The 17,871-nt window shown below is 39.9% G+C and overlaps 1 protein-coding gene across 4 annotated transcripts in view; it reads left to right on the top strand.

The window, feature by feature from the left end:
* The window catches only part of MELK (maternal embryonic leucine zipper kinase), a 151,234-nt gene that overhangs the window by 35,404 nt on the left and 97,959 nt on the right, over positions 1 to 17,871 (top strand). For all 4 annotated transcript variants that reach the window (XM_079926399.1, XM_079926401.1, XM_079926402.1 and 1 more), the window contains exons 9-11: positions 6,515 to 6,583; positions 8,002 to 8,100; positions 14,626 to 14,712. In XM_079926399.1, coding sequence (XP_079782525.1) covers positions 6,515 to 6,583; positions 8,002 to 8,100; positions 14,626 to 14,712 — 255 coding nt within the window. The remainder of the gene's footprint in view (positions 1 to 6,514; positions 6,584 to 8,001; positions 8,101 to 14,625; positions 14,713 to 17,871) is intronic.

Raw genomic sequence — 17,871 nt, forward strand, 5'->3', positions numbered from 1 at the left:
TATCTCACTTATTAGCACACAGATCTTTTTTCCTCCTCCCACTTGGTTTCTCCCTCTATTACCTGTTTCTTAATCTCATTTGCAAGGTAATCAGCCCTTAAATAAACAAGAATTCTCCAAAGATTGAGCAGAAACCAGGGTTAAGGGGCACAGGCCTGGTTAACACAGGGCCTTTTGTGAAGATGCTCTTCCCCAGCAGAATTGTTCCTCTCAAGGCCTTTTCTATTTGATCCTTAGATATATACTTTCAGTATTTAAATAAGGAGCCTTTCTCCCTGTCTATTTCTAGGTATCCTTAGAACTTCCAGTGTGGTACAATGGAAAAAGTATTGTATCTCTCTTCTAGTCCTGTCTCTACCCCTTTATTGCTCTATAACAGTGTTTCTCAACTTTGGCGCCATTGACAGTTTGGACTAGATAATTCTTTGTTGTGGGGGACCGTGTATTGTGGGATGTTTAGCAGCATCCCTGGCCTCTACCCACTAGATGCCAGTAGCAGCCCCCAAATTATGACTATCAGAAATGTCTCCAGACACTGCCAGATGTCCCCTGGGGGACAAAAATCACCTCCAGTTGAGAACCAGTGCCTTACAACGTTGCAGGTATTTCCTCATCTGTGTAATGTAGTTAGTAATCCCTCATCTGTGTAATGTAGTTAGTAATCCCTGCCTACTGCACAGGATAAAATATATGTACAAGTGCTTTGTGTGTTTTTAAGTACTGTGTACAAATAAGAGGTTGGGGTAAGCCTGGCAGCAGAACTCAGCTCTGGACTTTATTTCTGCTAGTACTTCAGTGTAGAGAATGAAGCTGAGAATGTCAGGTCTTGGTGATGGGGCACAGGCCTCATGCTTTGTTTGTCGATAGTACTCTATAGAGCTGTTCTGTTCAAATGGAGAAAGTGGGTGGGTATGTTTCAGGAGGTGATGTGAGCAGGACATGACTAGTTGATGTGTTCTTACCAGGCAATGCTGAGATCCTGAGGCAGCTGCAGTGGGGCAAAGCTCTATTGAGAGGGCATGTGCATCCTCAGAATGACTCTAGCCTTTCTTACTATACTGAATATTTAGCACTCTGGCATGCATGGCTTTGCCAACATGCCATCTTTGCTCTGCTACCTTTTTGAGTAGCCCTATCTTCCCCTCCTATTTATTTCAAATTGAACAAACATTTATTGTCTCTTATGTGCAAGGCATTGGTCCAAGTGCTTTCACATACATTCTCTTCCATTCCTTTTATAACCCTGTAAGTGGCATTACTATACTTGTTTCACAGTAACAGTAGTAATAGTAGTAGTAGTAATAGTAATAGTAGTGGAGGCAGCAGCAATAGTAGAAACTAGACGGTATTGAGTTCTTACTCTGTGCGTGTGCTAAGTGCTTTATATGTATTAAATCATTGAGTGCTAGCAACAATTTATGGAGTTGATACTGTTATTATACTTCTTTTTACAGATGAGGAAACTGAGGCACGGCAAGGTTAAATAGCTCATCCACACAGCTAGTAAGTGGTAGACCCTGGATTTGGATCTAGGCAATTTGTCTCCAGAGCCTACTCTTAGGAAACAGGGTCAGAAAGATGACATAACTTGTACAAGCTCAAGGAGCGAATGAAAGGCAGACTAGGATTCAAACATAATGTATGACTCCAGTCTCTGCCTGTTTCCAGTGTGCCAAGCACCACACTTCTCATTTACTTAACCTCCCTGCCTCTCTCTGGATAGGATTGCTTCTATGATGCTAACTTACAGCACAGCACAGGGGATCTATTAAAAGATACTTCGTGAATTCAAGTTGGGAAGATAAAAGGGATGATAAATAAGAGGCAAAGAGGAACTTGGAATCAGGCTCGTGGAGCTCTTGTCATTCAGTGCTTTGGTCTGAAAATTGATTTTTACATCTGATTTCTATAGAATTCTGCTACTTTTAGTTAAGAATGCTTTTGTTTTGGATGGTAGTTTTTGAATTTAAAGGCATAACATTTATTTTATTACATAGTTCTGGTTATGGACCTGTTATCTGTGTGTTGGAGCAGACCAGAAAGGTCTAGAACCTGGAACCAGATTTATCCTCGGGGTGGGCAGGTGATGATAGGAGAGAGGTAATGCAAGTAAGTTAAACCCTTATAGATGGTATATTAGTTTCCTAGGGTTGTTGTCACAAAGTACTACAAGATGGTGGCTTAAAACAACAGATATTTATTCTCTCACAGTTCTGGAGGCTAGTCTAAAATCAAGGTGTTAGCAGGGCCATGGTCTCTGAAGCCTCTAAGGGAGACTCCTTTGCCTCTTTCTAGCTTCTTATGTTTGCCTGAAATCCTTGGCATTCCTTGGATTATAGATGCATCACTCCAGTCTCTGCCTCTGTTTTCATGTGGTGTTCTCTCCTGTGTGTTTGTGTCTCTGTGTCTAAATTTCCCCCTTCTTATAAGAACACCAGTCATATTGAATTTAGGGCCCAGCCTAACCCAATATGATCTCATCTTAACTTGATTACTTCTGCAGAAGCCCCTATTTCCAAATAAGGATGCATTCACAGGTTCCAGGTGGACAGGAATATTGGGGGGTCACTATTCAACCTAGTGCATATGGTATCCAGAGAGTAAGCAGCAAATGGCTTTGTGTGCAGTCAGCATGAGGAGAGACCCACTGGAGTAGGTGCAGGTTCTGACCAGTGAGTAAAGCAAGACAGGACACTCTAGAGGTTGTGCAGGTTGTGATCAGAAATTCAGGTAGATCATGACCCTTTGATCAGTGTAAGCAGGTAATAGGCCGGTCTCTACTTTCTGTGGGACCCTGGCAAAAGCAGGCTACGGTATTTGAGGTACCAGGCATCTGATCAGTTTGCCGAGAAAGAGAACATGTCAGGTACCCAGGATTTGAATCATGAGTGGCATTTGGTCTCAGGAATAAGGAAAAGCTCAGCTAAGAGAGTGGGGCCAACTAGATCAGGGCCAGCCATGCAGCAACTGTGACTCGCTTCTGAGTCCCAGCGAGGTGGCTGAAGCATCCAAAAATCCCCCCTTCCCAGGGATAGACCTGGAGCCCAGGCAGAAGTGAGCCTTCAGTGCTTGGTGGATGACGGATAGTAAGGAGAAATGAATTAGAGGCTTCATTATTATAATTCACAAACAAACTGTCAGCATCTGACATTGGCAAGTGTTAAGGTGCCCTGGCAAGATATAAATAAGAGTGGTATCTCTGGGTACTAGTGAGTGCTTTAGATAAAGGGGAATGAAAAATTTAATAACATTAAATGTCATTTGTAAAATGAAAGCTCTTGTCCTTCCTAGGAAACACTTTGTAGGTCAGCCTGTCTGCTCTCATCAGAGAGGCTGAATCAGAGGTTGAGTTGTTTTAACGTTAACACCTTTTCTTTTTAAATAAATTGCTTGATAACACTTCCTTGGAACTTTGACTATTTCTTTAACATATTCAAAATCCAGCCTGTCATGTAGTTCTAGGATTCTGAGTGATGTATACTGTCTGTTTCTTCCCTCACTGTTAAGCTGGACTGATTTCTGTGAGAATTATGTCCTAGACAATTCATTTGTAAGAACAGAGAACCCCAATGCTGGTGCTAGTTGAAGCCTTCTTCACCTACTTGCCTCCACCGTTCTAGCCTCGTTCAATTACTGTTGGGTGTGTGTGTGTGTGTGCGCGCGTGTTTGCCCTTGTCTCCCTGGACCTATGATATATTTCTAACCCAGGATCCTCATTCAGGTTATTTTGTCATTGATTATTTTTGGGAGCCCTCTGGATTCCATCAGACCATGTTCCTTAGTTTCCAAAGTTATCACAAACAATTCTGTGGTGAATGTTACTGTTCATAACACTAATAAATTTTTGTATGCCAAATTATTTGCTTAGGATAAATTGCTATAAGTGAAATTGCCAGATCAAGGATATGTGATCTTGAATGCTTTTTATACATATTTCCAAATTACTCTTCAGAAAAGTTTATGCTCTCTCGTTGTATATATAAGCGCTCTTATCCCCGAACTCTAACACTGGATAACTTTTTTGAAGTTTATCAATTTGGTAGATCATTTTCGTTTAAATTAATGGCTTTTTTTTTTTTTTTTTTTTTTTTGGCTGCGTTGGGTCTTCGTTGCTGCGCGTGGGCTTTCTCTAGTTGCAGCAAGCCGGGGCTACTCTCTGTTGCAGTGTGCGGGCTTCTCATTGTGGAGACTTCTCTTGTTGCGGAGCATGGGCTCTAGGCGCGCGGGCTTCAGTAGTTGTGATGTGTGGGCTCAGTAGTTGTGGCTCGCGGGTTCTAGAGTACAGGCTCAGTAGTTGTGGAGCATGGGCTTAGTTGCTCCACAGCATGTGGGATCTTCCCAGACCAGGGCTCAAACCCATGTCCCCTGCATTGGCAGGCAGATTCTTAACCACAGAGCCACCAGGAAGTCCCTAATTGCTTTTTTATTGCTAGATTTAGTTGAACATATTTTCATGTTTATTAACCATTTAAAAGTTCTTGTTTTGGGAATTACCTGTGAATATTCTTTGCCCATTTTCTTTTGGAGTGTATGCTTTGATCCCATTTCTTCTTTTATGGAACATATATTAATTGAGCACCTTTTATATGTTAGGGCCAGACAATTTCTAGGTGAACAGCACAGACAAAATCCCTATGATTAAAGAGTTTATATTCTAATATAGTGAGGCAGAAAATAAACAAATAAATATGTAGTATGACAAGTAGGGATAAGGACTGTAAAGAAGGTGCCATGAAAGGCAGGTAGAGATGATGGTGGGCAGGGATGCTATTTATAAAGTTGGTTTGGGGAGGCCTCATGATACCACTGGTATTTAAGGGGAGACATGAAGAAGATAAAGGCACAAACTCTGCTGATATTGGGGAAAGCATTATAGCGGCGGGAACAAAGAGTGCAAAGGGCCTAAGGCAGGACTGTGTTTGACTTGTGATGTGATCATAGTTTGATGAGTGCGGGAGAGAGTTAGGAGGTGAGTTTCAGAGGTAGCAAGGAGTGGGGTGGATGTGGGGTTACAGACCACATAGGGCCTTGGAGCCAGAGTGAGGAATTTGGATTTCATTCTGAGTGAGTTGGGGAGCCATTAGAGCGTTTTGAATAGTGAAGTGATATGACCTGACCCAACGTTTTGAAAGAACATTGGTGTTGGTAAGTAGAGACTAGACTGTGAGGGACAGCGATGGGCTCTGGAAGACCAGTTAGGAGCCTCTTGCAATATATCAGATGAGAGACCCTGCAGGTGTGATACAGGTAGTAACAGGTGATTCTGGATATATAACATAGAACCAATAGATTTGCTGATGGATTGGATGCGAAGTGTGAGGGAAAGAGGAGCTAAAGAAGATCCAGGGTTTCTGACCTGAGGAGCTGGTAAGGCAGTCGCCATTTGCTGAGAAGGGGAAATGTGGGAAGGAGAGGATTGGTGGTGATCTGTGAGAGCTTTTTATGTGATGAAGTGTATTAATCTTTTGCCATTTAGGCGGAAAGGTTTTTTCCCTCAATTTGTTGTTAATTAGCTTTGTTAGTTGTGTTTTGCTGTACAGAAATGTCAGCTTTTAAATCTTGTCATCTGTTAATCTTTATAGTTTTTTGGTATTGCTGTCATGCCTAGACAGGTTCTAAAAAATAATCACCGATGCTTTCTTTAAGTATTCTCATGGTTTAGTGTATGCATTTAACTCTTTAATCTGGGTAGAATTAATTTTGATATAGACTGTGAATTACAGTTCAATCTTAATTTTTCTCATATAATTAACCTGTTATCCTAGCATCATTAAACAATTTGTTCTCTGCTAAGAAAAATGATTCTATCATTTCCTTTGAATTGGGAAAGAGGGGTGTGTGACAGATTGTGTGAAGAGGTATTATATCACGTATTTGTGTTTAGCAAGCTCCTAGTCTTGTTTTGGTTGATAACTTGGTGACTGTAATCTCTGAGTATAACAGGTTATAAACATTTATCTCCTGAGTCTCTTCCATTCCCAAAAGAGGTACTTGCCTTAGAAGGTGGCTTTCATCAGTTCCCTCAATGATTGTGAATTCTGCCTTGCGGATGATATGTGACCTGTTTTTAACCACAGCCTGTGTCCTCCTACCAAATATGCTTTTCTGTGACCCACTTTTGTCAACTGACAATTCCTCTGGGATTATAAACTAAAATATTGCTTCAGCAATAAAAGCACTGACTACAGTGTATACTTCCTGTCCATTTAATCATACTATAGATTCCAAAGCCCTGTAACATTTACGTTTGCCACTCTTACATTATCTGTGCTCTAGCCCTTACCCGATAATGTGGATATTTTAGAGGTAACAATATATTGTGTTTAACTAACTGGATTTTCTTCTTTAAGGCAAGAAATGGGTTTCTTATGTTATTAATAATGTTTACGAAATCTTAAACTTGGATGAAGTCCTCAAGCTTGGAAGTAAACCTCCAGCATGTTGTTAACCTTAGAAATTTGTGTTAAGGCTGATTGAACCTAAATCTCTTAAATGCTTTCTTTGTTTTTTGTAGAGAGGGAAATATGAGGTTCCTAAGTGGCTCTCCCCCAGTAGTATTCTGCTTCTTCAACAAATGCTACAGGTAATCTTTGTTATTTATTTTAAAATAATAGAAGTCTTTTGTTATTATTTGATTTTAAGATGTCTGTAGTGCTACTACATTTATCTATCAGCTGTAAAAAATTCCATTCATTGTTATCTACTCTGCAGATATTCTCTACTAGGTGCTTTCTTTGCAAATGCATTTTTTAAAAAAGACTGCTACCATATATCTTTTCTGACTTGGTTTTTCTTCCTTTTTCCTGAGCATTGTCTGTTTTCTCTAACCAGCTCTTGCTCCACTGTTTTCTGTTTTCTTGCTCCCACTCTTTTTCCATTAGATATATAGTAGATACGAAATAAATGCTTAAATGAGCTGATGTACAATTGAGTGGGCCTCATGATCTAGTGCAGTGGTTCTCAAACTTTAGCATGTATCAGAATTGCCAAATGGGCTTATTGAAACACAGATTGCTGGGCACCACCCTGAGAGTGTCTGATTCAGTAGAGCTGGGGCAGGGCTAAGAATTTGCATTTCTAATAAGCTCCCAGATGACACTGATACCGCTGGTCTGGGAACCACACGTTAAGAGCCACTGATTTGGTGTTATGATCTCTAAGGGTGAAAGACAGGAGTGCTGAAGTCTAGTTATCCACTCTACCAAGCAATAGGCATGCCACCTAACCAGGTTCTGACCTATAAAATGGGGATTCTGAGCTTGGCCTCAGTGCTTGCTACATAGTATTACGTGGATAAAATGAGATTAATGGGAAACACTTTGAAAAATATGAGTACCTTATTAGCAATATTTTTTTCATTATTATGTATTCAGTTTTTCCATATATTAAGCCATCTCTACTTTTTATTCAAAATTTACCTTAAGCTCATCTACCTTGAGTAGGGCAAGACCACCAAATCTCCGTAATGAGATTGAAAACACCTCATCCTTTCTTCTAATCTCCCCAAAACTTAATCTTTGTTGATTAATTTTTCTCTCCTCACATTTGAAAATTACAAATGGAAAAGAAAGGTGTGCTTTTCAACTTGTTATATGTGATTGTAAGCTCATCGGAGGTAGAGATTGCATATTCAGTGTGAATGCCCTGCATTGTGCCTGCTTGAATATTAAATTGGTGAATATTTCCTGTGAATAGGTTTTCCAGCAAAAGACTATTACATCATACAATAGATTGACTTAACTTCATGAATAATGTCCATACCAATGAAGTTCATGTTTGTTAAACATTTATCTTCTAAGCCTGTGTTGGTAGCTATAGTTTTCTTGCCTCTATTCCCTTTTTAAAAGAATTTATTCCAAGGCCATTTTAAGGTCTTTGACAGCATTTTTGTGATGATAAAGTTTACATCTGTTCTGATGAATTTTGAGTTCTCAGGAGGAAAGGTGTTCTATGCTCTCTATTTAAAATGTTAATCTCCAGCTACCTCTCGATGGCCACTAGGTGGACCCAAAGAAACGGATTTCTGTGAAAAATCTATTGAACCATCCCTGGATCATGCAAGATTACAACTGTCCTGTTGAGTGGCAAAGCAAGACTCCTGTAAGTAAAATGAAATCCAGTAAAATTAAAAAACAAAGACAAAAACTTTGTGTGGATTCAGAATGTACAATGATGTGGTCTAAATACAAAAGAAAATATATTTTGTAAACTTATCTGTCAGATTGGTGTTTGGGAGATTGTAACTGAATTGTATATTTGCCCATTAATCTCTAGGACAGTGGCTCCTAACCGGGCCTGCACATGAGAATCACAAGGACCTTAAAAAAAAGTGTCTGTGCTCTGTCCCACAGCAATTAATGGATATTTTTTAAAAGCTCCCTGGTGTTTCTCACGTAGTCAGGATTGTGAACAGTGCTCTGGGAATCTTAGGCAAGTTACTTAACTTTTCCAAACCTATATATTTGTCTGTAAAAAGTAGGTTAAACCTGTTCTTTCTATTTCCCAGAGTAGTTATAAGGTTATAGAGGTTCTCAAACTTTTAAGTCTGAGGGCCCCTTTATGCTCTTCTTATTCACTTATTAAAATATTTAGTGATCGATTCATTTAAAAGTAACAGTACTAAACCTATTACAGTTTATCACAAATATTTTTATGAAAAATGACTATTTAAAAAATAAATTTAGTGGGAAGACTAGCATTGTTTTACATCTTTGCAAATTTCTTTAAAGTCTAGCTTAACAGAAGACACTTGGATCTCACCTGCTTCTGCATTGTTTTGCTATGATGTTTTGATTGGAGATCCTCAGGGGTCTACAGACCATACCGTGAGAACTGGTCTAATATATATATGAAAGAACTTTATTTATTTATTTTTAACATCTTTATTGGAGTATAATTGCTTTACAATGGTGTGTTAGTTTCTGCTTTATAACAAAGTGAATCAGTTATACATATACATATGTTCCCGTATCTCTTCCCTCTTGTGTCTCCCTCCCTCCCACCCTCCCTATCCCACCCCTCTAGGTGGTCACAAAGCCCTGAGCTGATCTCCCTGTGCTATGCAGCTGCTTCCCACTAGCTATCTATTTTACGTTTGGTAGTGTATATATGTCCATGCCACTCTCTCACTTTGTCACAGCTTACCCTTCCCCCTCCCCATCCTCAAGTCCATTCTCTAGTAGGTCTGTGTGAAAGAACTTTAAATAACACAAAGTACTATGCAAGTTTAAGCAGTTATATTAATAACTATTCCTACATTAATGTTTTAAAAAATAGTTTTTAACAAATGGCAATTTGAACTTGGTAAAAATGTGAGCATTATTAAAGGGTATATATAATATTTTTTAATTGAAGTATAGTTGATTTACAATATTGTGTTAGTTTCAGATGTACAGCATAGTGATTCAGTTATGCATATGTATATTTTTTCAGATTATTTTCCACTATAGGTTATTATAAGATATTGAATGTAGTTTCCTGTGTTATACAGTAAATCTCTGTTGCTTATCTATTTTATGTAAGGGGTATGTATACTTTGTATATTAGCGAACTATTGCTGCATAAAAATCCACCCCAAAATTTAGTGACTTGAAACAATAATAATTTACAATTCTGTGGATCAGCAGTTTGGGGCTCAGCCAGACATTTCCTGTGTGAGTCTTACCTGGGGTCACTCATGTGGCTGCAGTTAACTGGTGACTTGACTGCGACTGGATGGTCTAAGCCTCACTCAGAAGACCAACTGTTTGTGCTGGTTATTTGTTGGGCCACACTGTCCAGCGGGCTAGTCTGGGCTTCTTGATATGGCAGCTAGATTCCAGAAGAAGCCAGAAAGTGGGCAAACCCTAACACTCAAGCTTTTTTTTTTTTTTTGCCTGCACCGCGTGGCATGTGGGATCCTAGTTCCCTGACCAGGGATCGGACACGCGCCCCCTGCATTGTAAGTGCAGAGTCTTAACCACTGGACTGCCAGGGAAGTCCCACACTCAAGCATTTTTCAAGCCTCTGCTTGCATTGTGCTTGCTAATGTCTGGCCAAAGCAAGCCACAAGGCAAAACCCAGAGCTAGTGTGGAAAGTATAGCCATCAAAGTTGGTACAGTTCTTATCCTCTTTTCATAGATAAGGAAATCAAGAAATTAAACATAACTACTTCAGAAATAAATCTAGTGAGAAGAGTGGCACAGCTTTACATCTTTGCTGATTTCTTTAAAGTCTAGCTTAATAGAAGACACTTGGGTACTCATCTGTTTCTGCATTCAGTCTGTTTTGATATGTGTTGTTTTGATTAAAGCATATGAAGAAAATGCAGCCTTACACAGATACATAGTTAGAAAAGCATTTTAATGCTTTAAAGGAGAAGTGTTTTAATAGCCTTTTCAGTTAATTGGGGATGTTTTTTTGACAATCTACTACAACGTCTGCAATGGAGAGGGGTATGTGCATGGGTCAACAGAATAGCTTGGATACATGCCACATTGTAGACCTGATACAGCTGTGGGGTATTTGCTTTCTGGAAGAATTATACCAATAAATATAAATACTTGGAAAAATAGACTATGTTTGTTTTTAACCCCTTCTCACTAGTCTGCCCACTGTTATGACCATGCAGCCTGATCTGAAATTCCTCCTGATTCTCCTATGACTGTCAACCCCTAAAATCTCTCTTCTCCATATTTCCTTTAACCTTCTAAGACATCTTTAGTATCTATTGAGCAAACACAATTAGAGCTGCAACTTAATGCTAACAACCATCAACACTGAGAGCCTAGGACAGTAGAGTATACGGTGTCTGAGCAGCGCAGCAGCAGGGCCAGGGGAGCTGTGACGTGCCCTTGTGAGGTGGAGAACATGGGTGGTGCACATGCCTGTGTTCAGCCATTGGGGGTCATCATTTCTCCACATGTGGGAGGGCTTTGCATGTCTTCTCAGCCGTGATCCTTAATAGGGTAGGATATGCTACTGTTTGCAGTGGAACAGATGCCCAAATGAAGAAAGTCTCTGATTTCAACAACACAAATATTATTTTAAATTGGGGCACAATATAAGGTAAGATACATAGTTTTGAGTGTTCCAAAAAAGTATATGATTTTCCTTACATCTTAGTATAATAATTACTAATATTTATTGAATGCTTACTATAATAGAAAAGTGTGCTACTGTAGTACTATAATATAATATAGACAGAGCCCTTAGATAGTACCTTTAAAGGCTTTGTGTTTTTAACTCTTATTAACTCATTCAATCCTCATACAAACCCTCTGAAGTAGGTACTGTTATTGTCCCCATTTACAGGTGAAGCAACTGGGCACAGAATCATGAAATAACTTGCCCAAGGTCAAACAACTAGTAAGTGTAGAACCAGGATTTTAACCCAGACATAAGGGCTCCAAAATATAATGGATCTGACAGGCCAACTAATTCAAACTCAGGGCCTGTATTCTGTGTAGCTGTAGCCTTTGTGATGAGCATTAGTTGTCTGGTCTCTGTTGGAATAGCTACTGGAATAGAGTCATGGAGAGGTGGCATTATGGTGTGGTAGGAAAAACCCTGGGCTAGGATGAAAAATGCCAGTTTCAGGCAAATTGCATAAATTTTTCTGAGTCTTCATTTTCTCACCTCTAATATGGGTATTCTAATGCCAGTCTCTTCTGTATGTTTGGATCCTGTTTTGTCATCTATAGAGTGCCTTTAAATGTTATGTCATTAATCTGTCATGTCTGCCTTACAGAGCTGTCGCAGGGATCAAATGAGTTATATACAGAAGAGCTATAAGGGATTATTGCTTTTTGAAGTATTTGCTTTTCTGCCTCAGTATTGTGTTTTATCAAGAGTGAACTATAAAAAATAATTCAGATTTACTTGGATATTTAAGGTATAGATGCTATTCTGTAACTCTTTGTATGATCTCCTTGTATCATTTTCACACGTAGCTCTAGTACCCAAATATTGTATCAAATAGAAGTTATATTCAGTTCTATTTTCTGCCCTACTGAACAGGAAATGTAGTAGGCACGGATAATCCAAAGTAATTGGCTAGCTTTGGGTATGCATTTTTGTACTTAATTTAACTGGAACATGTGTGGCTGAGAATTCAGAGTACTTAAAGTGTTGAGCCCCTTTGGAAAACTTGAGATAAACCGTATTTTTCAGACTTTGGTGTCTTGTCCCACTCTTTTCATTCTTTCCAGTTCAGGAGCCCAGCAAAGAAGATAGCATCTCCTTCCTACCTTCCTTCCTTTCCTCCACACACCTTGTGGTAAAGTTACAGAGCAAGAAGCTATGGGGGAGAGGTTTTGGTTTTTAAGAAAGTAACTTAAGATCATGGAGGGAACCCCAGAAATCATTTCCTTCATGCTTGAGCAGTGGTATCAACAAGAAGATACCCAACTGGGTGGTAAAGTGTCCAGGCGTCTGAGGTTGAGCCCTTCCTGAAGCAGGAATCTACATTTTGGGGAGCTGCTAAGGTCAAAGCAACACAATGAAAACTTACTTGTGGCATTTTTGACTTTCATAAAACCATCAGTATAAACCTTTGTGGTCTCCCCATTCTCCTTAGCCCTTGAGGTTGAGCTTGTACCAGCCAATCATGCAGGTCATTGTCTGTACTGTTCCTCTAGTTTCGTGATGGCAACATGACTTTCTCTTGAGTCCGATGTTACAAGTGTGGTGTCCAGAACAAGGGAAGGTCATGATATTGCTCTGCCACGTGCTGGTACCTTGAAGGTCAGTGAGAACCTGAACTATGTGATCTAAAGAAAGGGCCAGAATGGTAAGGGGGGTTAATCATTAAAACAGTGGTTAAAGGAACTGGAAAAGAGAAAACTTGGAGAGGAAAGGTTGTTGATAATAGGAATATTCAAATTTCTGAAAGTTCTTATACCAAAGAGGAAATAGAATTATGACTGTTAGTAAAAATAGTTAGCAGTTTTTTGAGGGCCTACTCATTTATGGTGATGTATTAGGTACACCCCATAGGTTACATATATTGCAAGGCAGGTGCCATCTCTGTTTTACAGATGATGAAACTGAGGTTCAGAGCGGTGTAGTAATATGCTCAGGGTCACACGGTTATTTTGTGATGTAATGATTAAAACCAAGGTCTCTCTACTTCCAAAGCCTGTCAGCTGTCAGATTGTACCAATTCACAGTGGGTAGGGATCACAGGGAGACAGATCTTAGGGGAAGAGGAAGAAGCTAACCATCTCAGCCGTTCTGGAGAGGAAGACTTAAAGCAGAAAATGAAACATCCCATATTGGGGCTGTTGTGAAGCGAATTCTTACATTGGAAAGATGACTTTTTTTTTTTTTTTTTGCGGTACGCGGGCCTCTCACTGCTGTGGCCTCCCCCGCTGTGGAGCACAGGCTCCGGACGCGCAGGCTCAGCGGCCATGGCTCACGGGTCCAGCCGCTCCGCGGCACTTGGGATCTTCCCGGACCAGGGCACAAACCTGCGTCCCCTGCATCGGCAGGTGGACTCCCAACCACTGCGCCACCAGGGAAGCCCCTGGAAACATGACTTTAAAATTACATTCCTTATGATTCTTTTCCCATATGATTTTATGAACTCCTGTTCCAGGTCCAGGCCAGACCCTTCCTGCCTTTTCATTCTCAGTGATCCTTGTTTGGTTCTGAGAACTCATTTCTGGCCCCATCTCTGGTGAGGTCTCATCATGCAGGGATCACAATACTTGGATAATTTCTGTCCTTAAGCAAAATAAAGTTTGCGTAGCGGCTGTGTCACTTCTTCCTTTTAAAAATTGTGCTTTACTGGTACCTTCAGCGTAATGATGATTGTGCAGCATCTATGGCACCATCATAACGGCTCCTTGGATTGTGCTAAACCCAAACATAACCTGGGGGACGATATGCTACAAGTCTGAGCCACTCTTTTACCCAGTCTGTTGTCCTGCCAGTGATTTTGGATGCCTAGATGACTGCTCTGTGATGCAAATACCGGTCCCTGTCTTGCGGTAGGGGAGGAGAATATAGTCCCTTGGCTGCACAGCAGAATTGTAACAGTTGATCAGATGATGAGGGGGATGTGAAGGGCTGGGAAAGAGCTCATCATCTTCTTGAACTTCTTATTGTTATCTGCTTATATCTTTAAAAATTGCGGAGAATGTTTATTCGTGTTTTTTTTTTAAAATAAATTATTTATTTATTTATTTTTGGCTGTGTTGGCTCTTTGTTGCTGGGCGCGTGCTTTCTCTAGTTGCGGCGAGCGGGGGCTACTCTTCGTTGCAGTGTGCGGGCTTCTCATTGCGGTGGTTTTTCTTGTTGCGGAGCACGGGCCCTCGGCGTGCGGGCTTCAGTAGTTGTGGCTCGTGGGCTCTAGAGCGCAGGCTCAGTAGTTGTGGCACACAGGCTTAGTTGCTCCGTGGCATGTGGGATCTTCCCGGACCAGAGCTCGAACCCATGTCCCCTGCATTGGCAGGTGGATTCTTAACCACTGCGCCACCAGGGAAGCCCGAGAATGTTTATTCTTACCCAAGAGTTTGACAAACTCATGTTGTTTTTACATGTTGGTGTTTGATTTTGCCAGGTAATTATGGTAATTTTAAAATTTCAAAACCATAAATATTTTGTAAGTTTTTGTTAATAAAGTTGATAAAATTTTTTTGTAGCTTATTCACCTTGATGAAGATTGTGTAACGGAACTTTCTGTATATCACAGAAACAACAGGCAAACAATGGAGGATTTAATTTCACTGGTAAGAAATACAGCATGAATTCGAGAGTAATATCTTTTGTTTCATCATTGTTTTTTATTTTATCAGTACATTAAAAATAGTATAGCAGTTTTCAGACCTATGATTTTACCATGGGTGTAAATATTGCACTTATTTTATGTTTATGTGTGTTTTCCACTCAACTCTTTTTTCTGATGTCTGGTGGATATACTCTTTAAAAATGAGATTGATCAAAGAGACAATGGAAAAAAAACTTTTAAGAAACAGAACAAATGAGTCCAGAGAATTGACAGAGTTTCAATTTTGACTACTTTAAATTCTCTAACATGGAACTGTGATTCTGTTGTAGAAATGAGGTAAACACAAAGCAGTTTTCATTTTACCTGAAAGCAACCTTGTAGCATCGTATCACCCCCAACCTTATGAACCAAATACCATGGAATCATCATCATGATTTCTGGTATTGGATCATTTTAGCTCTTTCAGATGCTTAATCTCTAGATGACACATGTGGTTTTTTTCTAGAGATGGAGGCACTCACAGCTGTCTCTGAGTACAATCTAACACGATGGGCAGGGATTGCAGCCAACATGGCTCCTGGTTCAGTACTATGTCTCTCATCACCTATGAATCGTATTTGTTTTTTTCTCTTTTCTAACTTGAAAGGTAAAGGCCTTAAGCAAATTTTTTTTAAACTAACCAAACTTTACTAAGCCACAATTTTTTCAGTGAGGAGGAGATATGAAGGAATTCTTTTGAATAACATAATACGTCTTTTGAATGACAATTCCAGACAAACGGAACATGTCTGGAAAACAGAATGATAATTTACTTTTTCATGGAATGAAAGGGGATGGTAAGAATTGGGAACTGCTGCCAGATATGTCAGGTCCTTAGTATTTTACAATGAAAATTCGAAGTTTTCGTGTAAACAAGTTAAAAAAAATTACATGACCTTTTCTTTGGAATGCTCTTTAATAGAAAACTATATTTTGGATGCAAAAAATTTCTTTTTAAATTTTTTTTATAGAAAATTTCAAACACCTACAGAAGTAGAGAGACTAGTATAATAACAATGGTTTTCCATGTACTCATCATCCAGTTTTAACAGTTATTAACACTTTGCCAATTTTATCTATATTCCAACACTACCCTCCATCTGCCCTTTTTAGCTAGGGTATTTCAAAGCAAGTCCCATGTATCATGTCATTTTATCCAGAAAAAATTTAGTATGAGATTCACAAACTTTTAAAATCTGAATCTTAAAACTAACATACTCAGAATTTCAAGAATCATTAGGAAAAAAAAAAGTCTTTAAAATAGTATCCTTTATGTGGTATCTACATATAATTTTCAAACTTAAAAGTGAAATGGAAATGGGAATTGTTTTCTTACTTCTGATACAGAAAACAAAATAATGAGGCATGATAGATTGTTTTCTGGTGTTACATCTCTTTAAAGATCTGTTATCCTGAAAGCTAGGCATGACCAACATCAAGAACGTGTGAGGAAAGTAATAGTTTTTCTTCTTGTGTACTTTTCCCTCATTCTTAAATGCCTGTTTATACTTACTTTCCAGTCCTAGGGATGAGTAAACAACATCTTCTTAACCTTGCCTGAACATTGTAATCACCTAGGAACTTTAATCCTGATGCCTAAATCCCACCCCCAGAAATTATTATTTCATTGGTCTGGGGTATGGCATAAGCATCACAATTTTTAAAAGCTTTCCAAATGATTGCAGTGTGTAGCCAGGAGTTGAGAAGTATTACTCTAGATTCTTGCCTTCGAAGTGTGATCTAGAATCAGCAGCATCAGCATCACTTTGTGCTTGTTAGAAATGCAGAATCTCAGTCCCACCTCAGACCTGCTGAATCAGAATCTGCATCTTAATAAACCCTAAGTGATTCATCTATACATTAAAGCTTGTGAAGCATTGGTCTAAGTCAGTGGTTCTCAACTGGGAGTGATTTTGCCCCTCAGGGGACATTTTTGGTTGTCACAATGGGGATGTGTGTATATGCTAATGGCATCTAGTGGGTAGGGGCCAGGGATGCTGCCAGATATCCTAGAGAATAGCCACTCACCACAAAGAATTATCCAGGTCAACTATAAAATAGTGTTGAAGTTGAAAAATCCTGGTCTGGGTGGTCTCAGAGAATTCACATTGGTTCTAGGTACTTTCCAGTTTAAAGAGCCTTGGGAAAACCAGGTTTGAGATCAGCCGTGGTCTGTTTTGGCATCTTGGGAGCTCTAGGGGCTGGCTAGACAGGACAGAGATAAGTTTAATGTGATCCATGCTGGGTATGGTGCTGCTGAGCTTTGTGTAAGAGAGAGAAACAATATTATTCCCAAACATTCAACTCATGGAACTACCACTTTTATATTATATACATGAGCATTCTTTTTTTTTTTTTTTTTTTTTTTTTTTGCGGTACACGGGTCTCTCACTGTTGTGGCCTCTCCAGTTGCGGAGCACAGGCTCCGGACGTGCAGGCTCAGTGGCCATGGCTCACGGGCCCAGCCACTCCGCAGCATGTGGGATCTTCCCGGACCGGGGCACAAACCCATGTCCCCTGCATCGGCAGGCGGACTCTCAACCACTGCGCCACCAGGGAAGCCCTACATGAGCATTCTTAAACTGCTTTTTGTATGTGGAAGTGAGAGTCTCTCATGTGTCATGATTTTGAGCCATCTCATAGTCCTGTTGAGATTTTCTCCTGTGGTGCTAGAGCTTCCACTTCATAGCTTTCCTTACTTTCCCCCGATCTTCCAGCCTTGAGTGGCTCTGGATTGTGAAGCAATGTATCTGGCTTCGCTGAGGGTCGCATGTGCACATGAGAACCTACAGACCAAGACAGATCCTTTCCTCTCACCCCTGCAGTGCAAACACCCATGTATTCTGGTGGTGGAAGTTTAAAGATTGAGGGCCTCGGGAGCAAGGTCAGGAGAAGGATGGTGGGCCACTCCTCAATTTCTCAAACCCTCTGTTCCAGTAGCTGCCTCTCCTCAGCCCAGGTGCCCGGGCAGTCCTTTAACATTTAACTTGCCTGAACAGTAACTGGGGATTTTAAAATGTTTTTTGTTTTCTAGAAATGGAACCTTCTTTATAACAGGTAAACCTGTTGCTTTACTTTCAGACATTTGACTTTCAAAAGAGGGAGCTGCCTAAAAGATAAG

Source organism: Stenella coeruleoalba (genome assembly GCF_951394435.1).
Source record: "Stenella coeruleoalba genome assembly, chromosome: 7".
Classification (NCBI taxonomy): Eukaryota; Metazoa; Chordata; class Mammalia; order Artiodactyla; family Delphinidae; genus Stenella; species Stenella coeruleoalba.